The sequence below is a fragment of the Hippopotamus amphibius genome, chromosome 4 (assembly GCF_030028045.1).
Source record: "Hippopotamus amphibius kiboko isolate mHipAmp2 chromosome 4, mHipAmp2.hap2, whole genome shotgun sequence".
NCBI classification, from domain to species: Eukaryota; Metazoa; Chordata; class Mammalia; order Artiodactyla; family Hippopotamidae; genus Hippopotamus; species Hippopotamus amphibius.
The window spans coordinates 98,581,130-98,608,240 of record NC_080189.1 but is presented as its reverse complement, the minus strand read 5'-3'; the positions used below and the strand labels follow the sequence as shown (position 1 = coordinate 98,608,240).

The 27,111-nt window shown below is 36.3% G+C and overlaps 1 protein-coding gene across 4 annotated transcripts in view; it reads right to left on the bottom strand.

Moving 5' to 3' along the window:
• The window catches only part of RUNDC3B (RUN domain containing 3B), a 144,120-nt gene extending 117,450 nt beyond the window's left edge, over nucleotides 1-26,670 (bottom strand). For 2 of the 4 annotated variants that reach the window (XM_057733680.1, XM_057733684.1), the window contains exons 1-2: nucleotides 26,365-26,492; nucleotides 8,810-8,925 (exon numbers count right to left, since the gene is read on the bottom strand). In XM_057733680.1, the coding sequence (XP_057589663.1) occupies nucleotides 8,810-8,925; nucleotides 26,365-26,492 (244 nt within the window). Of the gene's footprint in view, nucleotides 1-8,809; nucleotides 8,926-26,364 lie in introns of all 4 variants that reach the window. The other 2 variants (XM_057733682.1, XM_057733683.1) reach the window with 2 other exon arrangements.
• Nucleotides 26,671-27,111: the final 441 nt, after the last annotated feature.

Here is a 27,111-nt window from a genome sequence, read left to right as displayed (position 1 = left end):
GGAATCAGACTCCCTAACCTCAGACTATATCACAAAACTACAGTAATCAAAAAAGTATGGTCCTGGCACAAAAACAGAAATATAACTCAATGTAACATGACAGAAAGTCCAGAGATAAATCCATGCATCTATGGTCAACTAATCTATGACAAAGGAGGCCAGCCTATACAATGGAAAAAAGACAGTCTCCTCAATAAGTGGTGCTAGGAAAACTGGAGAGTTACATGTAAAAGAATGAAATTAGAACACTCTCTAACACCATATGCAAAAATAAACTCAAAATGTATTAAAGACCTAAATGTAAGGCCAGACACTATAAAACTCCTAGAGGAAAACAGAACACTCTTTGACATAAATCACAGCAATATATATTTGGATACACCTCCTAGAGTAATGAAAATAAAAACAAAAATAAATAAATGTGACCTAATTAAACTTAAAAGCTTTTACACAGCAAAAGAAATCATAAAACAAAAAGACAACCCCCAGAATGGGAGAAAATATTTGCAAATGAAGTGACCCACAAGGGATTAATCCAAAATACACAAACAGCTCAATATAAAAAAATCAAACAATGCAATCAAAAAATGGGCAGAAGATCTAAACAGATATTTCTCCAAAGAAGACATACAGATGGCCAAAAAGCAAATGAAAAGATACTCAACATCACTATCAAAGAAATGCAAATCAAAACTACAATGAGGTATCACCTTACACCAGTCAGAATGGCCATCATCAAAAAAAAAAATCTACAAATGCTGGAGAGGGTGTGGAGAAAAGAGAATCTTCCTACACTGCTGGTAGGAATGTAAATTGGTAAAAAGCTACTATGGACAACAGTAGGGAGGTTTCTTAAAAAACTAAAAATAGAACTACCATATGATCCAGCAATCCCACTCCTGGGTGTATATCCAGAGAAAACTGTAATTCAAAAAGATACATGCACTCCAGTGTTCATGGCAGCTCTATTTACAATAGCCAAGACATGGAGGCAACCTAAACATCCATCAACAGAGGAATGAATAAAGATGTAGTACATATATACAATGGAATATTACTCAGCCATAAAAAAGAAAATAATGCCATTTGCAGCAACATAGATGAACCTAGAGATTATGTTAAGTGAAGTAAATCAGACAAAGACAAATATCATATGATATCACTTACATGTGGAATCTTAAGAAATACAAAACACAAAACAGAAATAGACTCAGATCTCAAAATCAAACTTATGGTACCAAAGGCGAAGTGATAAATTTGGAGATTGGGATTAACATATACACACTACTATATATAAAATAGAAAATAAGGACCCACTGTATAGCACAGGGAACTTGACTCAATATTCTGTAATAACCTATATGGGCAAAGAATGGATATATGTATAACTGATTCACTTTGCTGTACACCTGAAACTAACAGAACATTGTAAATCAACTATACTCCAATTAAAAAAAAAACTAACTTTTAACAGTCTACTTAGAGTTAATATTTTACCATTTCAAGTAAAATAATATGACTACATAGGTCCCTTTACTTTCTCCTCTGTTTTAAACGTCATATACATTATATATGCAAACATTGAAACTTCTCAAGAAATGTTGTAATTTTTGCTTTCAATAGTTATATTTTTAAAATCTTGAGGGAAAAAAATCTGCTATATTTTCTAAGATATTTACCATTTCTGTTGGTCTTTCTACATTCACAAAGTTCTAAGTTTCCTTGGTATCACCTTCCTTTAGCCTGAAGAACTTTCATCAGCATTTCCTTTAGACCAGGTCTACGAGTAACAATTCTTAGTTTTCCTTCATCTGCGTATTTCTTTATTTTGTCTTCATCTCTGAGGTATGTTTTCACTGGATACAGAATTCTGAGTTGGCAGTTCTTTTCTTTCAGAACTTTAAGATGTTTTTCCACTCTCTTCTGTGGTTCCTAATGAAAAACCTGTAGTCAATTGTTTCTCCCTATACATAATGTTACATAATGTACTATATTCTCTGTCTGCTTTTGAGATTTTTTATCTTTTATTTTCAGAAGTTTAGTTATGATGTATGTGGGAGTGCTTAATTTTGAGTTAACCTTTCCAGATGTTTGCTAAGCTTCTTGGATCTATAAGTTTATGCCTTTCCCACATCCAGGAACTTATAGGTTTATTAATTTCTTAAATGCATTTTCTACACCAATCTCTTGCCCCTCTCCTTCTGGGATTCCAATGATGCAAACATTACATCTTCTGCTCTCGTCCAATAGGTCCCTGAGGCTCTGGTTCTTCAGTCTGGATAATTTTTCCTGATCTATTTTCAAACTCATATACAGGTCTATTATTTCCACCCTGCTACAGAACCCCACCTAATAAATGTTTTATTTCAGATATTTTACTTTTATGTTTGTAACTTCCATGTGGTCCTTTATGAGGTTTTTATTTCTCAATTCAGAACTTCTATTTTTCTATTCATTTCAAGAATATTTACCTTATAGCATGGAGCATGGTTTTAATGGTTGATTTAACATCTTTGCCTGTTAACTCATCTCAGGATTGGCATCTTTGATCATCTTTTCCTCTGAGAGTTGGTCATGTTTTCCTGGCTCTTCATATATGAAGTAACTTTAAGTTTTATACTCGATGTTTTAAATATTATCTTTAGACTCTAAATCCTGTTAAAATCCCTAAAATATGTTGACTTTTGTTTTGTTTTGTTTCGGTAGGCCACTGACCCAGTTAGATTCAGATAACTAAGTGCTTTCTTGCTTTATATGGGCAGAGGTTCCAATGTACGTTCAGTTTGTAAAGCCTTAACTATGCTCCTTTGAGCCTTACCTATACATACGCCACTCTGGGATTTGGGTGGTGGTTTGTACCCTCACATTCTTGGGTGTGAGACCAGAACCTAAGCTGATCGTTATCATACAGAATTAGGGCCCCCTCCTTCCCAGTGCTCTCTTTCCTGATAGATTCTCCAGCTCCCAGATCCTTCCTTTTCCTAATTCCTCTAGCCCAATAAAAAGTTTTCTCTTCGAGTTTTATCCTCTCATGCTATAGCACAATCCTGGGCAACTCAAGCTACTCTTGGGGGAAAGCAGTAAGAACAAAGAGAAAAAATGGGAAGCCCCAATACTCTCTGGCTCACAGAGGCACCTTTTCCTGATACTCTGGTCAGAAAGAGAAGGTTACTGTTAGAGTTTTTGCTGTCTGCATTCACAGTACAATTAAGGGCAAAGGGCCCCTCAGGTTAAAGCTGAGGATACAGGAGGGGAAAAAATACAAAGGACACTCATTCCTATGATGGTTCTTCTTCAAATTTTGATCTCTCTCTCCAACCTGACTGCTACTGTTTTCTTTGCAAAGTATATATGTAATCGCTTTTTGTATTCTGTCCAGAGTTTTTAGCTGCAATCAGTAGAAGAGTGTTGTGGGCTGAACTGAGTCCCCCCAAAGTCATACATTGAAACCTTAATACCCAATATGATTATATTTGGAGATAGGGCCTATAAGGAGGTAATTAATGTTAAATGAGGTCGTAAGGGTGGGGTCCTGATCCTGCAAGATTAGTGCCCTTATAAGAAGAGACACCAGAAACCGCTCTCATTCTCTCTTTCTCTCTGCCATGTGAGGACAGAGCAAGAAGGCAACCATCTACAAACCAGGAAAAGAGTTCTCAACAGAATCTTAATCACCCAGCACCTTGGTCTAGGACTTCCCAACTCCAGAACTGTGAGAAATAAATTTATGTTGTTTAAGCCACCCAGTCTGTAGCATTTTGTTCTATCAGCCCACACATATTAAGAGAAGTAGGATAGTAGTAGACTTACTCCATCTTCACTAGCATCCTAAGTTAACTTCTTAAATTGTAACTTTTGAAGGCTATAATGTGGTAAAGTGTACAGCATACTAAAAAATATAAGACAAACAGAACCAGTGCTGTCTGTAAAAGGACACAGTAAAAAAATTAGAGAAGTTTTCTTAAGAAAATTTCCAGAGATTATAAAAACGGAGACTTTAGAATGCAGTAATACATAGAAAAGGAAGGAGAAAAACCACCTGTAGGAAAAGCTTATTAAGAACTGGCTAGAAGTGAATAAAGAGGAAACAGAAGGAAGAGTGCAATTGAACTGGAAATCAAAATGGTTACTCAAATAACAGTTTCAGTGGGTAATAACCAGTAATAGACTTCACTGTCAAGGAGAAAATAACCTTGTATCTACATGAACAAAAAAGTATTTAAAAGCCAGGGCTATGGACTTCCCTGGTGGTCCAGTGGTTAAGGCTCCATGCTTCCAATACAGGGGGCATGGGTTCGATCCCTGGTTGGGGACTAATATCGCATATGTGGCGTGGTGTGGCCAAAAAAATAAAAAATAAAAAAAGACAGGGCTAGAGCATGGAAATTCGTGAATTTATGTATAAAAAGGGAAATAGGAAAAAGGTAGGATCTAAACTTAAAAATATATATAATACATTCATTATATACTGTACTACCTAAATATGAATATATAATATAGTGATCATATATTATAGTATGTGTGATATATAATATACATATATATACATATCTAAGTATTTTTAACTAAAGAAATTTTTAAATTACACGACAATGGATACTATCTAAAAGGAACTAATGAATACTTACTATTGGTGCCAGACTTGTTTTATCTCAACATTATAAACTTTGACCATAAAGTTTAACTGTTCACTGAAATCAACAACAAAGGGCAACCATAACTTTCAAAGAAGAAAAGACCAAGTTTTGGAACTCTCTTTAGCAACAACAGTAATTTGGTGTTTGGAGTGGGAAACATGAAATTTTAGGAAAATCTTCTTTCCTCCCAACAAAAAAGAAAGTTAGAAATGCTGGATAAAAATATAATAAATACGCTTTTATACATAGAGGCACATGAAAAAAACCCACAGAAATTCTTAAAAAGCCAAAAAATGAAAAATAAACAGAAAAAAGGGAATCTACAAAACCCTAAAACTGAATGCATCAAAATACTCAAAATACAGAAAGCAAAAATAGACATATCTATGAGAATAACTTGATAAGCCCATCAGAATAATAAAATAGTTTAAAACTTCTCAGTTATTAACAGATCAAACAGAAAAATGTGACTAGCATTTGAAAAACATAATCAACAATTAGAGGATACACATTCTTCTCAATATGGAACATTTATTAAAACTAATCAGAAACTAGGCCACTTATTCAAAAAATAAGCCATACAGACCAAATTCTCCGACCATGATTCAATTAACATAGAAGTAAAAATGAATAGCTAAAAGTTCCTGTTTTCAAAAACATTAAAAATAAACTTCCAAATAACACATAAGCAAAAGAAGAAATAATAATGAAAAGCAGAAATTACTTAAAAATGAATATTGGTAAAAATAATATATATCTAAAAGTGTAAATGTAGTCAAAGCAGTATTTGGAGAGAAGGTTGAAAATCAACAAAGCCAAAAATTAGTTATTTGAAAGACTAATTTTTGGCTTTATTAACAAATTAACAAATCTCTGGTAATAGTGCTCATGAAAAAAGAGAAAAATAACTAATAATCAATATTAGGGCTGCAAAAGGGGACATCTGTGTGGAAAATAATATCAGGTACTCATTAAGGGAGCTTTTGTTTCATTTTTTGTTTTGTTTTGTTCTGTTTTGTTTTATTCTTTAACAGCAGCCTGAATTAAATGCACGTGGCCCTCTGAATCCACGGAGTCAAGCAACCATGAATGCAAAAAAAATTTTTTTAATTCCAGAAAGTTCCAAAAAGCAAAACTTGAATTTGCCAGGTGCTGCCAATTATCTACATAGCATGTACATTGTATTAGCTATTATAAGTAATCTAGAGATGATTCAAACTATATGGGAGGATGTGCATAGGCTACACACAAATGCTACGCCGTTTTATATAAGGGACTTGGGCATCTGAGGATTTTGGTATCCAGGGGGTCCTGGAACCAATTCTCCACGGACACTGGGGAACAACTGTATAACATATCCTTCAGAGGAGGGGGAATGGCTGGCAATGAGGGCAGGGAGTGGGTTTTTTAAAATGCAGCATCTTAGCTTTTAACAATAGCATAGGATGAATATGTGACTTATCCTTAGATCTCTTCAGTGAGCTTTGACTTTTTTAAACCATTGAATTGAATTCATCTATTTTAGGTGTGTCACACTGAAAGGAAAAATGGTAACTAACTAGAGATTAAATAATTAAGAAGATACAGAAGAAACTGACAACTGTAGAATAGAATAGAGAATAGAGAAATCAACAACCTAGACAGACCTATAAGCATTAAAGTAAATCAGCCGTTAAAGTGCACCTGTGCACACACACCGCCCCACCCCGCTTGACCCTGAGTTTTTATTGGCAAATTCTCCCTAACAGATGATTCTAAGCATACGCAAAATTCTTCCTAAGAATAATAAAAGATAAAACACCTTCATTTATTTAATGAGGTGAATATAATCTTGATAACAAAAACCAAAACAAGTATCAAACAGAAAAATAACAAATTCTGCTCATAAACTCAGAATCAAAACTAAATCCTAAGTCTTGCAAAGTGTATTAAAACAATATGTGAGGTTCAAGTTAGATTTTCCCCAAGGATATATGGATGAAGTAACATTAAAAAAAACTATTGACGCAATTCTTCACATTAAAAAATTAAAGGAGACGTCCGGTTCCAGAAAAGATAAAGTAGATGCACTCTCTTCCTGCTAAATACAAACAAAACCCTGGATGTATGTAAAACAAACATAAGAAGATTCTGAAGGTGGAGACTAAAAAGAAGACTGGTGAGGGACCTTGGAACTCAAGAAATGACACAGCAGTTGAGTCTCTTTGCCTTGTCTATCCCAGATTATGTGTTGGACAAAACACCAACCTGAAACAACAGACTTGCCTTCTCCCCTTGAGATTTCTAAATTAAACTTGATGGTGTAAACAAAAATTATAACGCTGTCTAATGTGGTACTAAATGTATGTAGGGGAAATATCTAAAACAATTATAAATGGGGGAGAGTAATGCCCATGAAGAAAGATAAGGTTTTTAAACTTCAGACTGGAAAATGATGACACTAACAAACTGTGACAAGTTATGTATATATAATGTAATACCTAAAGCAACCACCAAAAAATATACACAAAGAGATACACTCAAAAACACTATAGGAAAAAATAAAATTAAATTAAATTAAATTAAAAAACAAACAAACAAAAAAAAACACTATAGGGACGTCCCTGGTGGCACAGTGGTTAAGAATCCACCTGCCAATGCAGGGGACGTGGGTTCAGTCCCTGGTTGGGGAAGATCCCACATGCTGTGGAGCAACTAAGCCCATGCGCCACAACTACTGAGCCTGCGCTCTAGAGTCTGAGAGCCACAACTACTGAGCCCACATGCCACAATTACTGAAGCCCGTGCGCCCTAGAGCCTGTGCTCCTCAACAAGAGAAGCAACCGCAATGAGAAGCCCAAGCACTGCATCAAAGAGTAGGCCTCGCTCCCCGCAACTAGAGAAAGCCTGTGCGCAGCAATGATGACCCAAGGCAGCCAATAAATAAATACATAAATAAAATAAATCAAAAAAGATAACACATTAATGGCAGAAAATTCAGAAAATACAAAACAGCAAAATAATAAAAATAAATAACCCTTTAAAAGTACAGAACAACAAACTTTTAACAGAAAAGCACCCGTGATTTTTATGGATCCCATTTTAATCTGCAAAGGGCTGAATGAATTCAGATTTTGTTTCCGCATTTAATTAAATCCAACCGTTTATTATAAGCCCACAGGACTGCTCAACTGATGCTTTCAGCACCAAAAAGCACAAAACAGAATTAACCTTCAGATTAAATTTGAGATTCTCATAAATTATATTACCAAGCAGATACTTATTTGAAACTACTATATCATTAAGATTGTAAAGATAATAAAAATTTAAGTGAAAACATCTAATGATCGAGTTTCCTTTAGGAAACCAGGTAACAGAATTAATGTGATAAAATTATTATTTATTACTCTTGTTATCAGCTATATTTTACAAATGTATATTTTTAATTTTAAAATATTTTATAATTCGGAGAGAACACAGCTCCCATCTTCCCTGTTAAATTTTGAGGGATTTATGTTTCTGATGTAAATACATTTACTAATTTTTTTTAAAAGTCTAGCATCTCTTTTACACAGCTCTTTTTTAACTTACTGCTAAAAAATTTTCAAAGATTCCGAGTTTAATGAAGAAAAGAATAAGCAAACAAACAACGCCTGGATGCTTCTTCGTAAAATGATTAAAATACCACCTAGTAATCTTTTAAGATGGGCTACCTTTTAATTTAAACTTTTATTTTAATTACATATAGAAAGTGATTCTACTTCTTATATGTGGCAATTAATATAGTCAACATTTTTTAAAGAACTTTTATTGAGATACAACTGACGTAAAATAAACTGCATATATTTAAAGTGTACAATTTGCTATATTTTTTTCTTATTAGTAATATATATGGTGATCCCACTCTCCCAATTCATTTCCCCCCAACTCCTCCCACTTTCCCCACTTGGTGTCCATATGTTTGTTCTCTACATATAGTCAACATTTTTAATGCATCCTGGAAATGGGTATAAATCCAAGAATAGAGATTCTTTACAGGGATATAGCCAAAAGATTAGGCCTTCTACAACCAGTTTTATGTTTCTCAAGATGCTGCGTGGCTGCTATCTAAATCACACTAGACTGTATGGTTTCTAAAATTTCAAGCTTGTTAATAAAAGAGCTGTTGGGAGAATAAATAATAGCGCTGTTACCTTTCAGCCGGTGACTTAGAATCTGTTCCAAAATAGCTGCAAAATTGTTAAATTCAGGAGAAGAATCATCAATTGTTTCGAAGCAGGACCGATCAATCAGGGTCTTCACAGAAAACCTATGAGAAAAAAAGAGATTATTATTGCTTTTAAGTAGACTTCATTCATTCATCTAAGCAGGAAAAACTGGAGGAAAGCAATTTGGAGAAGTATTACAGAAATACTTTATAAGATTACATATTCTGAAAACTCCATTTACTCAAATTCACTCCGTAAATAGAAAATTTTACAGAAATAGACTTTTCACTTATATTTTTACTATCTGTTGACTACATTAAGACTTAGAAATAGTTTACTCTCCATAGAGTCATTAAAGTCAGAATTTAAAAAATGACCTAAATTATTAAGTTGAAAGCTGTAATACTACTTGTAAGAGATTTAAGGGTCAGACCAAAATGCTTTTAAGAGTTCTGGAGCACAAAATTGAATAAAATAGGATGTGATTATTCACGAAGTGTAGATCCCAAGTTTTTACGAGCTATAATAGAAACTTATAACTCTGTAAAGTGCACTTTATTTTTCCTTCTCTTCAGAACGTCCTTTGTCCCTATTTCTGACTGCCAAATACCAATGCATTTTCCAAGACTCAGCTTAAATGCCATCTCTTAATGAAGAATTATCCTCCTACATATTTCTAGCACAAACTAGCACTCTCTATCTACTTTAAGAGACGATTACAGTTTATCTTACAGCTATTATTTGTGTTGTCTATCTCTATTTTATTAGAATATAAATTCCATCAGGGCAGAAACATATCTTCCGCATGTTTATATCTTCCTCAACATGTAGGACAACGCCTTGAACGACGATGTACTCTGTAAGTACTTGTTGGTTTATTTCTAAGGTCTGGTTTTTTTTTTTTTTTTTTTTTTTTTTTTTAGGTCTGTTTTGAAGGAATAACAAAGAAATGTTGAAAGGCCAATGTCACAGCAAGACAAAAAGAAAGCCTGTAATTTTTAACATGTATACCTTCTTGTAACCACCACCAAAATCAGGATTGAGGGCAGCTCTGTTGCCCCCAGCATTTCCCTCATGCTATCCCTTTATAACCACACCATTCTTTATAGTCATACCCTATAAAGGCTGATATGTGAGTGCCTAAGTAGAGACAATCAGCAGCGCATGAAGAGAAAGGGATAATGATGAGAGTCGTTTAATTAATTAGAAATATAAGTTATGAGGGAGATAAAGGAGTACAAACCGTTCCTTGGGTTTTAGGCTTATTGGCAATAGTTATTCAATCAGGACAAAAAAATATAGGAGACAAGTATAAAGGCAAATATAAAGAGATCTGTTTATATGAGTTATATCTATCAATATTTACTATATTTCATGGGAGGGAGGGGATATGGGGATATGTGTATAAATACAGCTGACTGACTTTGGTGTACCTCATAAGCTGGTACAAGAGTGTAAAGCAATTACATTCCAATAAAGAGCTTAAAAAATGCAGCATAATGATACAAAAAAATTTTACTATATTAGAAGTGAGTAATGTTTAAAATACAGGCAGTCCTCGCCCTCCCTTTGCATGTAAAAATGACTGTACAAGCTGAAACCAGGCAGAGTGATCTCAATGATCAATGGAAAGAATTACAATTATTCCGTGCCCTTTACAAATTTTTGTCAAAATACTAAAAACTCTCTCACTGCCAGTTATTATGTACAGGGAAATGGAAAGAAAAACAGTCAAACATATCTTTTTAGTACACTGTAATCTAAAACATTAGCAATATTGAAAATTAAAGTGTCTTCCTTGTAAAAAAAAAAAAAAAAAAACTCATCTAGAGTAATTTGAACAGTTCTTGCTTTCTCCTCATTGTATAACAAAATACAAGTGAGCATGTTTTCTATGCCTGGGCAAATTGTTACATTCTTTTCTAAGTTTCAATCAGTTTCCAGCATTTTATCCTTTGCATTTTTAAAGCTGTGAAAATCTCTGAGAGGCCCTAATGTGAAGGGGTTTTTCAGCATCACTTCTTCTGAGACATCTTCACCCTTTTCGTCACAACCACGCTGCTCACTTATATCAATATGTTCGCCTTCAATAATTTCCTCTGGCTGAATATCTAAATTCTCTTGAACAGCAGCAGTATCAATATTCCCATGATCAACTATTTCTTCTATGGCTCCATCTATGTTCCATTCAAGTTTCACTTCCAGCACTTTCTGTTTTTTTGCCACAGTTTCATCTTTGTTGGCCAATTCACTCTTTCAATTATGCATTTTCATAAAATAACATGTGGAACAGAATAGAGAACTCAGAGGTAAGCCCAAGCACACATGGGCACCTTATCTTTGACAAAGGAGGCACAAATATATAATGGAAAAAAGACAGCCTCTTCAATAGGTGGTGCTGGGAAAATTGGACAGCTACATGTGAAAGAATGACATTAGAACACTTCCTAACACCATACACAAAAATAAACTCAAAATGGATTAAAGACCTAAATCTAAGGCCAGACACTATAAAACTCCGAGAGGAAAAGAGAGGCAGAACACTCTATGACATACATCAAAGCAAGATCCTTTTTGACCCACCTCCTAGAATCAGGGAAATAAAATCAAGAATAAACAAATGGGACCTCATGAAACTTAAAAGCTTTTGCACAGCAAAAGAAACCATAAACAAGACAAGAAGACAACCCTCAGAATGGGAGAAAATACTTGCCAACGAAGCAACGGACAAAGGACTAATCTCCAAAATATACAAGCAGCTCATGCAGCTTAATACCAAAAAAGCAAATAACCCAATCCACAAATGGGCGGAAGACCTAAATAGACATTTCTCCAAAGAAGACCTACAGATGGCCAACAAACACATGAAAAGATGCTCACCATCACTAATCATTAGAGAAATGCAAGTCAAAACCACAATGAGGTATCACCTCACACTGGTCAGAAGAGCTATCATCACAAAATCTGGAAACAACAAATGTTGGAGAGGGTGTGGAGAAAAGGGAACTCTCCTGCACTGTTGGTGGGAATGTAAGCTGGAACAGCCACTGTGGAAAACAGTTTGGAGGTTTCTTAAAAAACTAAAAATGGAACTACCATATGACCCAGTAATCCGACTACTGGACATATATCCAGAGAAAACCATAATCCAAAAAGAAACATGTACCGTAATGTTTATTGCAGCACTATTTACAATAGCCAGGACATGGAAGCAACCTAAATGCCCATCAACAGATGAATGGATAAAGAAGATGTGGCACATATATACAGTGGAATATTACTCAGCTATAAAAAGGAATGAAACGGAGCTATAAGTAACAACATGGATAGACCTAGAGTCTGTCATACAGAGTGAAGTAAGCCAGGAAGAGAAAAACAAATATTGAATGCTAACTCATATATACGGAATCTAAAAAAAAAAAAAAAAAATGGTACTGATGAAGCCAGTGACAAGACAAGAATAAGGATGCAGATACAGAGAATGGACTGGAGGACATGAGGTTGAGGGGCCGGGGGGCAAAGGGGAAGCTGGGACGAAGTGAGAGAGTAGCATAGACATATTTACACTACCAACTATAAAAGAGATAGATAGTGGGAAGTTGCTGTATAACAAAGGGAGATCAACTCGATGATGGGTAATACCTTAAAGGGCCTGGACGGGGAGGGGGGTGGAGTCACAGGAGGGAGCGAATATAGGGATATGTGTATAAATACAGCTGGTTGACTTTGGTGTCCCTCAAAAACTGGTACAAAAGTGTAAAGCAGTTACTTTCCAATAAAGAGCTTAGAAAAAAAAAAACAGGAAACAAAAAATAAATAAATAAAATAAAATAACGTGGGTTTACAAACAGGAGACATGGAAGCAACACAAGTGCAGGTTTTGATTTTTGTGTATGAACTAGTAACAGATGTATAGTGACCAATCCTAGACAGACTCTGAAGAAAGTGATGTGACTGGTCACTAACCATGATGTGCATGTGCTATTTACACAGTCATCTGTGGACTAAAGAGCTACCAGCAAAATTTTATTTTATGCAATTACTCACAGTTGATATACAGTGGTAATCAAACTGGAACCATGTTGTTGTCAGACTGGTATTATTTAACTGAACTGTAGTAACTAAAATTAGTGCTAACTGGAACTGTGCAAAGTGAAGACTGCCTTACTGATTAATTACAAATAAACCCATTACATGTTAGCATAAATATTTTATTAAAACTATATTCTCTAAAACAAAAAAGTGGCAACAATATTATTTAAATCTGCAAATATCTTTAATGTTGTGTTTAATAGAAGATAACTAGATTCTCACATCTGTTTCTGCATTCAAGCTATTCTAATATCACACAGCATGTAGTCTCTGGAAAACACTGTATGCTTGCTTAAAAATGGGAACAAAAAAGCAAATAATATCCTAGACTTGTTAAGAAAATATTATTGACATTTCAGACCTCCAAAGGGTCTGAGTCCAGGAGCACACTTTAAGAACCACTACCCTATGGCATTCTTTGTATATAATGAAATAACAATGCAACTAGAATGGTAGTAATTATATATGCTTGAGAAAATAGTTACTCAAATAATTTTCAGTCTTTCTGGTTCACAAATAACCCTAACTAAGAAAGTCTGAGAAAGATTAATGTTCAACTACAGAGTGCTATCTACAACAGCAACTGGGGCTCCATGGAGGAGTCATTATGTAAAAGAGAGAAAGACAAAGAACAACTAGGAAGTAACTCTGACGAAGCTGGTCTCTTGTACCTAATAGTCAAGTTAGATAAATACTAGATGTAATGCATGAGCAAGGAGGGACTTGAAAACTTATTTTTGATTCCTATGCCCTTTTCATTGACAATACCCTAGAAAAGTGCTGCCAATCTTCAGCAAACTTTTAATAAGAATAAATAAGTATAATGTTCTTATTCCATAAGAGAATGAAATGCTAAGTGTTCCTGAAATGTATAAACTAAAACCATACACACAGTCTCTACCTTTGACCTAAAACGAAGAAAACTTCTGAATGCTTCTCTCTAATCTTTAATAGATGGAATGGGAAATATGACTCTGCAATCACACTCAAGGTAGGAGTAATCTACCACTTCAAAAAAGTATGCCATCTAAGATAGTAAGCACATAGGTGAAATGAACTGAAAATTATATTTAAAGATAAAAATAATAGAGTACTTATTTCATCAAAAAGAGCTAGGATAGAACTCAATTTCCACCTGTAACAGCCTGATAAGATTTTAGCCACTATTGTCCCCCAGGAATAACACAACATTACCTAACAAATGTTCTTCTTTGTAAATGTAATAGGAAGGAAAAGCCATGGAGAGTAACACATATATTTTCGTAGCATCAAGAGCCATGTAAAGATCAATCAGTAGTCAATAAAATATGAGTCTTTCTATCATGCTATTAGTACGCCATCTCCCACAGAAGACACTATCTGCATGACAAAAACCTAAAATGGTGAATCTCGGAGCACTATATTACTTGTAACTCAATATCTGGCTAAAAACTAAAACAAAAGCAAAGTGCAAATACCCCAAAGCATACCATTAGACACAATTTCTGTTATTTCCAAGCACAAAGATATTTTAAGGGTGAGAAAGCCTTTTAAATAATTCCTATTATAACAAGGTTAATAATGAAGAAAAATGTTTCCCTGCATTGCTTTATCATTTATAGCCTACTCTCCTCCTGTCAACACAAATCAAAACTTCAGAAGGCAAATTAGTTCCTTAGAGTCCATATTATACTTCTAGCTGGCCGAATCTTCCCACCTAACGTTTACTTCTCTAGAATCATATGTGGCTAGTTCCATTATGTCAGAATAGTGAGAATCTTTTCCTCCATAACACATTAACTAATAAGACATGCTATAAAAAACAAATCTGTAAAAAGAATTTCAAGACATCTAAAAAATATCACACAGATGTTGAGCTATTTCCTGATAATGATGACATTAATATTAGTCATCTATTTCCTGAAAAGGACTGATTTTAAAATAATGAAATGACAATCTGATGAATGTCTAAAAATACCAAATCAAGTCTAAGTAACAGTTTTTACATAAGAATTAAAAAGTCAAAAATTTACATAAAAGGGACTTTCAATTAAGCACGGTTTTTGAAATGTCTCTGGCCTAAAAGATTCTCTTTCCCACCTTTAATGTCCAAAGGAGATTTCTGTTAGCTTAGAGATAAAAAAAAATGATTGTGACTAAAACCATCAAGCTTAAAGCAGGAACTACCATTCTCCCTTTGGAAACATACCAAGAAAGAGGAGATGGTTACCAAAACTATGTTTAAAAAATCTTCATTACATCCATATTAATTCCTTCCACACCTCATAAGTTTGTAACCTAATTTAACAACAAATAATTAAAAGCAAAATATGTGACAATAAAATCAAAAGTAAAATTAGTTTTCCTTCAGAAACTAAAGATAGAGCTACCATATGATCCTGCAATCCCATTCCTGAGCATATATCCTCAGAAAACCATAATTTGAAAAGATACATGCACCCCAATGTTCACAGCAGCACTGTTTACAATAGTTAAGACATGGAAGCAAACCAAAATGTCCATCAACAGATGGATAAAGAAGATGTATATATATACAATGGAATATTACTCAGCCATAAAAAAAGAATGAAATAATGCCATTTGCAGCAACACGGATGGACCTAGAGATTATCATACTAAAGGAAGTAAGCCAGACAGAAAGATAAATATCATATGGTATTGTTTATATGTGAAATGTTAAAAAAAATGATACAAATGAACTTATTTACAAAACAGAAAGAGACTCACAGACATAGAAAACAAACTTATGGTTACATAAAGAGGAAAGGGGGTGGGGTGGGGGGTGATAAGTTAGGACTTTGGGATTAATATATACACACTAATATATATAAAATAGATAACCAACAAGGACCTACTGTACAGCACAAGGAACTATGCTCAATATTTTGTAAAAGCCTATAAGGGAAAACAATCTGAAAAGGAATATGTATATATCTATACATAGATAGATGTAGACATATATACCTAAATATATATATATATATCTGAATCACTGTGCTGTACACCTGAAACTACCATGATATTGTAAGTCAACTATACTTCAATAATAAAAAAGAAATTTGTTGCAGGCCAGAAAAATTTACTTTGTTAAAAATCTACACTCTTTAGTGGGAAGAAACCATTTAAAAAGTGAAAATTCATATTTAACATTTAGGCACTGCATTAGTAATATACACAGATGTATTCACATATATGCAGAGTAACTGAGTAGGAAAAAAAAATGTATTCCCATCTCTTTACAGAAAGCTTATGTAAACCTAACCATTTAACAAATATGCTTCAGAAAAAAATTCATTTCACAAAAACCAGATTTTCTTATCTATACTGTTATATCCCTTTACATGGAATTATACCTGAAAATAACTAAAGTACATAAAAGCATATAGAATCGTCACATTTCAAAACTAGAAGGGGTTCAGAAAAGTTACAGTCATTCATAAGAGTAATATTTTTTAAAAGAATATAAGTATCCAAATTGTAAGACAGAATTCTTTCCACTACTTCATACCAAATTTACAGGATTCCTTGTAATATATTATTATTGCCAGTAGTCTTTACCAAGGTGTGGGGTAACTATCCACTGCCATCAATATTATAACTATCATCAATAATCAACAAGGAGGACTTCCCTAGTGCCGCAGTGGTTAAGAATCCATCTGCCAATGCAGGGGACACGGCTTCAATCCCTGGTCCAGGAAGATCTCACATGCCACGGAGCAACTAAGCCCGTGAGCCACAACTACTGAAGATCACGCACCCACAGCCCGTGCTCCTCAACAAGAGAAGCCACTGCACTGAGAAGACCATGCACCGCAACTAAGAGTAGCCCCTGCTTGCCACAGCTAGAGAAAGCCTGTGTGCAACACCAAAGACCCAATGCAGCCTAAATAAATAAAGCCGAAGGCTGGTTCTCTGAAGGTATGAATAAAATTTATATACTCCTAGTAAGAAAAACAAAACATGGGAAAAACAGAGATTACCAACATCAGGAGAGAAAAACGGAAAATGACTACAGCTTTTTAAACAATAAAAAGATATTAAGAGGACATTAAGAAAAATTTTAAGTTTACATTTGATAACATACATGAGATGGGTGTATTCCTTGAAGAACCCGCTGAAACTGATAAAAGAAGAAACAGGAAATCTCAATTGTTCAGTATCTATTAAATAAATTGAATCTGTTACTAAAAGACTTCCCACAAAGACAATTTGCGGTTCAGATTTCTTCCCTGGTGAATTCTTTCAAAAGTTTAAGAAAGAAATAACATTAATCTTACACAAATTCTTCTACATAACAGAAAAGAACATTTCCCAATTTGTTTTCTAAGGTCACATAATCTTAACAAGTCTAGACAAGGACACTATAAGAAAGAACAATCACAGACAAATCACTTTCATGAAAAAATATGCAAAAATCCCAAACAAAATAACTCACTGAATGTAAATATATGTAAAAAAAGATAATACAGCACAACAGTTTTTTTATTCCAGGGTAGTTTAGCACTAAAAAGTCAATCAATGTAATTCATTACATAAAAGAAAAAAGGGGAGAAATCATATGTTCATCTTGATAGACAGAAAAAGTATTTGATAATAGAGTATTCAGAATCCACTTATGATAAAAAGTCTCAGCTATCTACAGCAATTCTTCAGCAATCTAGAAGCGAACTAAGAAAAACCTACTGCAAATGTTCTACTTAAAGGTAAAACTGTTAATGCTTTCTGCAATACTGTGGTCCTAGCCAGTACAGTAAGACAAAAAAGAAAAGCCATAAAGTTTAAAATGGGAAGAAATAAAACAGGCACAAGACATGACAATGTACTCAGAATGCTAAAACAAATGAACAAAAACCTGCAGAAAAATCTATTAGAATTAATAAATAAATCTGGTAAAATTGCTAGATTATAAGATCAATATTTTAAAAGGTAAATTCTATGTCTATATATATCAGCAAAAAAGAACATGAAAAAGTTTTTAAACGGTCTATTAAAATAATACAGACGTCAAATACGGATGAACAAATCTAAAAAGAGATATAATATCTATATATTCAAAACTACAAAACATCTTTGAGAAAAATTTCAGAATAGTTGAATGCTTAAGGGATGGATATAGTATATTCACGGATTGCATTTAAGTCTTATAAAGATGACAATTCTCAAAACTGATTTATAGATTAAGTGCAATCTTAATAAAAATCCCAGATTTTTTAAATAAATTTATTTATTTATTTATCTGTCTATTTTATTGGTTGTGTTGGGTCTTTTTTTGCCGTGCACGGGCTTTCTTCAGTTGCGGTGAGTGGGGGCTACTCTTCATTGTGGTGCGTGGGCTCCTCATTGCCATGGCTTCTCTTGTTGCGGAGCACAGGCTCTAGGTGCGTGGGCTTCAGCAGTTGCAGCACATAGGCTCAATAGTTGTGGCTCACAGGCTCTAGAGCACAGGCTCAATAGTTGTGGCGCACGGGCTTAGCTGCTCCGAGGCATGTGGGATCTTCCTGGAGCAGGGATCAAACCCGTGTCCCCTGCATTGGCAGGTGGATTCTTAACCACTGCGCCACCTAGGAAGCCCTCCAGCAGATTTTTTAATGGAAATTGACAAGCTGAGTCTAAAATCTAGTTTGCAAAGCCCAAGAAAAGGGGACAATCTTGAACGACAAAGCTGGAAAACTTAAATTACTAAGTATCAAGACATATTATAAAGTTATAGTTATTAAGCCAGTACGATATTGGCTCAAGGATAGACAAACAGACTAATGGAACAGAAGAGGGAGTCCAGAAGCAGACAAATGATCCAGTCACATGACTTATGATAAATGTGACATCTGAGTGTAGTGGGGAAAGCATGGTCTTTTTAATAAATGGAACTGGGTCAAACTGATTTTCCTAAGGTAAATACTTAAATAAAGTACAGGTAGATTGCTGATATAAACGTAGAAAAGCAAAACAATAAATCTTTTAGAAGAAGACAAGAATATTTTCATTACTTTGGAGCAGACCAATTTCTTAAGGAGGTCACAATAAGCACAAACCATGGGAAATTTATGGACTACTTCACAATTAACGAACTTCTGTTCGTCAAAACACAATACAAAGAGAATGAAAAATCAAGCCACCAAACGGGAAAAGATACTTGCATTACATATATCCAGCGAAAGGCCCACACAGAATATACAAAGAACTATACATCAGACAAACAAAAAGTCAGACGTTCCAGATAATAAACGACTTGAACTGGCACTTCACAAAAGAGCCTCTCCAAATGGCCAACAGACTTAAGGAAAGGTGCTTAACTTCAAATAGACATCAGGGAAATACAAAATTTCAAGTGTTGGTGAGGGTGTAGAGCAACTGCAATTCTTATGCAGTTGACCTTTGAACAACATGGGTTTGAACTGCACAAGTCCACTTTTACACAGATTTTTTTTTTTTCCACTAAATACAGTGCTATGCAATTAGTGGTTGGTAGAATCTGAGAATGCAGAACTGCCAACACAGAGGGCCTGCTGTGAAGTTCTATGCAGATTTTTGACTGTGCTGAGGGTCAGCACCCCTAACCCCTGCACCATTCAAGGGCCAACTGTACACTGCTCACTACTCTGCAGACTGGTACCACGCCTTTGGAAAAACTATTATATCCACCGAAGCTGAACATCTGCATGCCATATAACCCAGGAACTCCACTCATAGGTATATCTCTGACAGAAATATGTACATACAGCCTCCAAAATACATATTCATGAATATTCAATTAGTAATAGTCAAAAGTGAAAACAACTTGAATGTCCATTAGGCATAATGGATAAATTGTGGTATATTCATACAATGGAAAAAGATGCAGTAACGAAAATTAACAAACTACAGCCATGTGCAACAAAAAGGATGAATCTCAACAACACAAGGCTAAGCAAAATCAGCTAAACAGAAAAACGAACATCCTGTATTATTCCATTCATTTCAAACTCAACAAGAGGTAAAACTAAACAGTGTTGAAAGCTAGGAGAATGGTTACCTTTCATAGGGGTAGTAACTGAAAGAAGGCAAGGAAGAGGTTTCTGGGGATTTGGGTAATGTTCTCTTTTATTATTATTATTATCATATCCCCAGAACTTCTTTATCTTAAAACTGGAAGTTTGTACCTTTTGACCACCTTCATTCATTCACCCTTTTGCTAACCTCCCACTGCCTGCCTCTGGCAACCACCAATCTGTTCTCTTTATCTATGATTTTTTTAAGATTCCACATATAAGTGAGATCATACAGTATCTGTCATTCTCTGACTTCCTTCACTTAGCATAATACCCTCAAGGTCTATCCATGTTGTGGCAAATGGCAGGATTTCCCCCTTTTTTTTATGTCTGGATAATTTTCCATTGTGTATATATACTGCATTTTCTTTATCCATTCATCAATTGATGGACACTTAGGTTGTTTCCATGTCTTGACTATTGCAAATAATGCTGCAATGAATATGCGGGGCAGATACCTTTCTGACATAATGATTTAGTTTCCTTTGGGTAATGCTCTTTTGCTTGACCTGGGTGTTGGTTACTATGTTGTGTCCTCTCTGCAAAAGAAATTCACTATACACCTGTCTGCTGTGTATAGTTCTCTATATGCATATAAGTCAATAAAAATTTATATGAAAAAACGGAATCAAAGTGTAGCTAGAAATAAGGCTAAATACTGATACATCACTATGATGTCCTACATGTGTTTTAGAGGTTGGCCACAGATTTAACACTAAGATTTCTAATACCTGTATGAGAAAAAGAGAAGTTGTCAGTTATACATTCATGTCCAGTACATATAAATAAATCAACTGCCTAAAGCTACAACTCTTGGCACTAAAAAAAGACAGATATTTCTCACAAAAATCTTCACAAAAGATGATACTTCTGACACAATAAACAATGTTCTTGACAACAATTTCAAGAAGATCCTCTGATTGCTTCTGCTGACCCTCAATGCAGGCTGATGGAATCTTAACAATGCACACTAGGGGCAAAAGCAACTGGGGATAGGAGAGTGTAAAGCAATGCATTCTACATACTTAGCTGCTCTCTGACGACCTGAACTGATCTAGAGATACATTTTAGAAACCTGTAAGACTGAATACAACAGCGGATAAGCTTCACATATTCCCCCCCAACATCATATTGCTCAACTGAGTTCTGACAGTTATCAATCAGCAGTTAAGATAATACCCTGTAATAAATGTGTAGGGGACAGCTGTTCTCTATTGTCAGTTGAATATGGACCCAGTTAAGCTAGGGGAAGAGATAATGACCTTCTGTGAATGCTGAGATGCCTACCTTCGACTAGTTAAGATGATCATCTTACCTCCACTGTGAATACATACTATTAAGGCTCTAAGAATCTGTAGAAATGATATTGCACCTTCTCCAAAGCAATACTGTATAGGTAATGTTGCTCAAAGCCCCAACCCAAAGTTCTACTATGTATAGCATGACTAAAAGAGCTTTAGCCAAAAATACAATCATGATAGGCAAGGTATGAACAGTCTTACAAGGCATTCTCGAGCAAATAGTAACAAGGAAAGTAAGTCACTGAACTTAAAGCTACTTAGAGAATTATACCACCAGTAATATTCCGTAACATTTCACATATCTGCATTTCCTCCACCCTGTTCAAGCATAGGAATAGGTCATTTTTTTCCTGATTATTCAGCAACCAGAACATTAAGAAGTTCAGACTGCTAAAGCTCACTCACTGAACTCAGGCCTCTTGGTGACTTTTTTTTTTTTTTTTACACCAGATAAATTTACTTATCTGCTTTCCTAGTTCACAGCCAATTATGAGCAAGTCAGGATGAGAGCACAAAGAAAAAAGCTGGTAGAAACAGGCAGAATTGCAAGAAATAACAGCAAACTTGGTAGGAAGAGACAGTAAATGCAAAAACAGACAAAGAATTCCAAACACACAATCTTTTGGGGCCAAGTAGCAAACAGCTCTATGTACCTCAAGAGTCTCCGAGGGCAGCCACTGCACAGAGTATATTCACAGAAACAGATCCAGAGTAAAGTCATTGATAAGGATTATATTATACTACGTAGAGTCTTTTTCAATAAGGTAGGGAAATGTATAATCCTTTTCTAAAAGCAGTTCATCCAAAATGTTTAAAATATTCTTTATTGTACTTTAAATCTGAACACTTAATTTATAAGCTTCAGTTATACAGAAGATCGCACTCCACAATAAATGATGAATAAAGCACTGCAGTTGACAGGAGAATTCTAAGTTTAACTCAAACATTAGTTACATGAAAAATATGAGCATTTCATTTCCCAAATACACTGAGAAAATGAGGTGTTACTGTCATTTGAATTGACGTTCAAGTTATGAAATAATATCTTGACCTATAGAAAACTAAGAACTATGTATGTGTTATTAAAAGTAATTTTGAAAATTATCCTTGGTCTCCACTGTGCTTAGCTCACCACGCTGCCTCCTTCACTCTCTCATTAGTCCTTTCCAGCCACAAGACAGGAAGGTTATGACTTTGTGTGGGGAGTTTCTCTTAAAGTATTAGTTTAAAAGTTTAACAAATGTTATTTTAAAATATTTATACATATATATTTAAGTGTTTATCTTATTTATTTTTCATAAACTGATATTAACCTCCAGAGAGCAAATTTATATTTTAGTTCTTGTCACACAATTAAAATCAAAGGAATATGTAAGTTTTTCAATAACCTGTGAAGCTTAAAAATGATAGGAAAAATGACTAGTACCTGATTTTCTATGCATGAAAAATGCAGGTTAAAAAATCCTGAAGGACTTTAACAATTTAATTTTTCTAAATAGTAGAGAATACGCAGGGAAAATACTCATTGGTACACAGAACTAAAGTCAGTCTATGAATATTTTTGAGTTGAGTGTGGAACATTTAGAGACCTCGAATGACCTACTTTCTCTCCATCACAATCTGTGAAAAACAATAAAAGAGTACTTATTTGCTGAGATGAGTACTTAGTGTTTTTAGTTTATAATATATAAATGTTGATGAAGACTATAACTGATGAAATAATTACATATACAATCACAATGAACCAAAATTCAATTCCTGACTATCTTACCTAACCAAATAACTCACTTCCAAAGTTCAAGCTATAACAATATTGTCCTTATATAGGCGTTTTTAAACAGAAAAAGTTGTATAGTTACATAGTAAAGGTTGTAAACCTAAACTGAGAGTACAGTATACCTAAATTGTTTAAGGGGTAATGAAAATCATTACTGTATAAGTATTAATAAATATACTACAATGATAGTCAGGAGGTGGGGGGAGTTTCTTTGGGTTTGGTTTGGCTTTCTATACTGTTCCATTTTTCCAGAATATCAGTAGAGAGTCAAAATATGGAAGGCAAAGTTCAAAATGTTTTTGTTTACAGAGAAAAACGCACATGCCTCATCTAGCTACCTTTAAACATTTGTCTACCATTACCCTGCTCATGTTTGGAGAAATTTAAATCCAAATATGAACGCAATGAGCTTGAAGGCTATTAGTTTCAGGGCTGTCATTGAAGATTACCAACGATCTAGTCCAAGATTATTTTACAGATGAGAAAACTAGAAAACAGGCTTGTTAAAGGACACACAATTAATTAATGACAAAGTAAACTTAGAACTCAATTATATTTCCACTAAACCAGCTTCTTCCCAACTTAAATACCAAATCATGTCTGATCTGCTACATACAAATGTAAAAATACATTCATTAAGAGACATGGGTGAGATACCCAGGGTTTCGTAACTCTGAAAGTGAAAAGGGACAGATGCACAAATACTGATTTTTTCATTTTGCTGAATTTGAGGTGGGGATACTTAAAACATCCAAATGGCCTTCAGTGACTTTTTTCCAAAAAGTAAAAGCCTTTTAGACAAAGCCTATCAAATAGACCCCATTACCAGACAAGGATAATAATTTATATGCACAATCAACTAACTGGACATGAAGAACAGTGTTAGTAATATTATCCACATAAATAAATACACAAGAGGAAATCTAAGCCAGAAATTGAAACATATTTCAGCTACAATACTAAATTTAAGTGTAAACTGTAACTAAAGTCAGCAGGTATACTCAATTCAGAGTAGAAAAGAATAATTAGGCAGAGCTTCCCTGGTGGTGCAGTGGTTAAGAATCCGCCTACCAATGCAAGGGAAACAGGCTGGATCCCTGGTCCTGGAAGATCCCACATGCCCCAGAGCAACTAAGTCCATTCATGAAAACTACTGAGCCTGCACTCTAGAGCCTGAGAGCCACAACTATTAAGCCCACGTGCCACAACTACTGAAGCCCATGCACCTAGAGCCTGTGCTCCACAAGAGAAGCCATGGAAATGAGAAGCCCACGCACCACAAGGAAGAGTAGCTTCCACTCGCCGCAACTAGAGAAAGCCTGCACAGCAACAAAGACCCAGTGCAGCCAATAAATAAATAAGTAAATAAATTTATATATAAAAAAAGAATAATTAGACAAATAAACATAACAAAAATACAGCTAGCCCAGACAACTGTCCACACAAATCAGTATGCTGTGACTGAAATTTCTTAAACATAATATGTTACTTAAGGTTGAGATATAAGTCCCTTTCTCCTGAACTGCTTCTGATGCCATGACAAAAATGGAGATGCAAAAGGAATAATACCCTCCACTGAATTTTTTTCCTCAGCGGTTTTTACTGTCTTAAAAAATGAGTAGAGCATAAAACCTCTTACCATCTACTGTGTTTTACAAATCTTCAACATCCACCATTTCAAAGATTGCCACACTGATTCAGAGAAATTTATGTCAGCCCTGGTGTTTAAAGTTCCAGGTTGAAATATTTGGTTAATTAACATCACGTTGCAAACACTCAAAATCACTTCAGCTGCCACTAGTACATAACAAAACTCCCCCAAACAAAAAATGTTACCCTCCACTGAATTTAATCCTATGATAAATATTTACTGTCACGTACTATAGTAGGAAGAATGAAAGAGAAAAGAAAACTGAGCAGAACGCAAACATGGTTGCTGCCCTGTGAAGTTTAACACTTAAGGAGCTTCTATGAAATACATCACCCCAAGAATCACTGTATATGTTGGGGTCTGCTTGAGAACATCTTCTTTTAAAAAATAATTATTTTTAATGCATGTAAAGTAAAGGTAAGAAAATTAGCCTTGCTTACTATTCTATTTACAAAACTTTAAAAAAATTGTTTAGATTAAGAAAAAAATTCATACAACCCCTTTTCCTCAAAAGGTTGCATCCTAGACAGCATAAATGGTAAATTCAACAAATTCCATATTAATATTTTACTATTTATAATTCCAAGTGCCATAAAAGTCAGTTAGGCAAAAGTCAGTTATGCCATTGCTAGATGAGCAAACATCTGTAATAGTCCAAGGTAAAAAAAAAAAAACACTCAAAGTTATTGAATGTCTTAGTATAAATATCTATATTCCACTTAAGATGCTAGACACATTTTTACACAAGGAAAAGAAAAAAATACAGATCTAAATTGCAAAGGAGGAAAAGGTCTCATCATTCTCTCATTCTTACAGGATTTTTGATGGCTGATGAGGAGGGGTTTGATGAAACAAAGTAATTTTACAAATGCTTAATGGTTTAAAGAAGTTCCTAAGAAATGAATGCTTAGGACTTCAATTTTTTTTTAATACCCAGAAACAAGACTTAAAACGTCAGCTTGTTAAAAATCAGTTATTTCTGAATACTAGGCTGGTTGAAAGTGATTATTCCTCTTACGTTTCTACATTTTCTAAAGTAAGGGAATACACAACTGCAGTTAGAAAACGATTAAAGAAAGGCAGATCTTGAAATAAATCGCTGCCTAGGTGTCCTCCACAGTCCTACTCTTGGTGTCAACGGCAGAAACAGCACTAACACTGCAATTCAGAGTGGAGAGGACATGGACGCGCACACACACACGTCTAGCATGTAGTAGGCACTCAACATTTGTGGCACGACATGAGAATATATATGTAATCAAGCCACAACAGAAGCAAAATGCACTCCGATTTTGAGGCAACACAGCAAACAATCACAGTAACGATGACTTTACTAAAAGCTGCCTGACAGCTGAACGTGCACTAAATGGAAGAGCTCCTCTTCCCTGCCCTCCTCTTTTCCTCAGACACCAGATTGCACATTCAAAACAAATCCTCCCTCAGCCCCGCCCCAAGCCCTACCCTCCAGCTGCTCCCCGCACTTGAAACTGACGGGAAGTCCGGGGCCTCGGCGGTGCCCAGACCCGTGGCTGACAGGACGCTCCGGGCCGCGGACACGCCCGCGGGCGCGACAGCGACGGGGACGCGAGCCGGTTGTCTCCGGGACCCGCAGGGGCTCGCGCCCTCCCCAGCCCTCGGCCCGCGGCGCCGACGGCCTCCTACCTCTCCCCGAGCGGCGGGCCGCGCCGTACCTGCACACCGTGATCAGGTTCCTCCTCTCCACCGCGGCGTTGCGGGCGCTCAGGCTCTTCTTGCCGCCGCCGCCCCCGCCGCGGCTGCCACCCAGGCCCCCCAGGCCCCCCAGGCTCCGGGAGGCCATGGCGGGCTGACCCCCGCGCCCCTTTTGTCTCGCGCGACCCCGCCCGCCCCCCACACCTGCTCCCCCGGGCTGTCGCTCGGCGTGCGGCCGCGGGAGGGTGGGAGGGAAGGAGGGGGGACGAAAGGAGGGTGTGGAAGACAGTGGGGCACTCGCACCCGGGGACGGGCAGCCGGCGCTCCGCACCAGAGTTCCACACACAAACACACACGCACGCACGCACACACGCACCGCCCCCCCCCCCCGCCCTCCCGCGCGCCGCCAGCGGCCGGGCGGCGCGTGCGGGTCGGCGTCCGCCCCTCCCCTGCCTCCCCGGGGACCTCGGCGGCCGCGCGCGCACGCGCGTGCCCGCCGGCCACGCACGCCCAACCACCCGCACTCGGCCTCCCCTCGCGCCGCAGCTGCCGGCGCGGCAGGGAGCCACTGACCTCCCGCGCAGCCCCGCCCTCCCTGCGCCTAGCGGGCCCAGGCCGCCCCAGCTGGAACCAATCGCGGAGCGCGAGGGGCGAGGGCCTGCTGGAGCCCCGCCTCAGGCGCGTGGGCAACTGTCAAGACGCCGGGCTCGCGCGCGCAGCCCGGGAGCTGCAGGGGGCCTGCACGCACGGGAGCCCCGCGGCAGCCG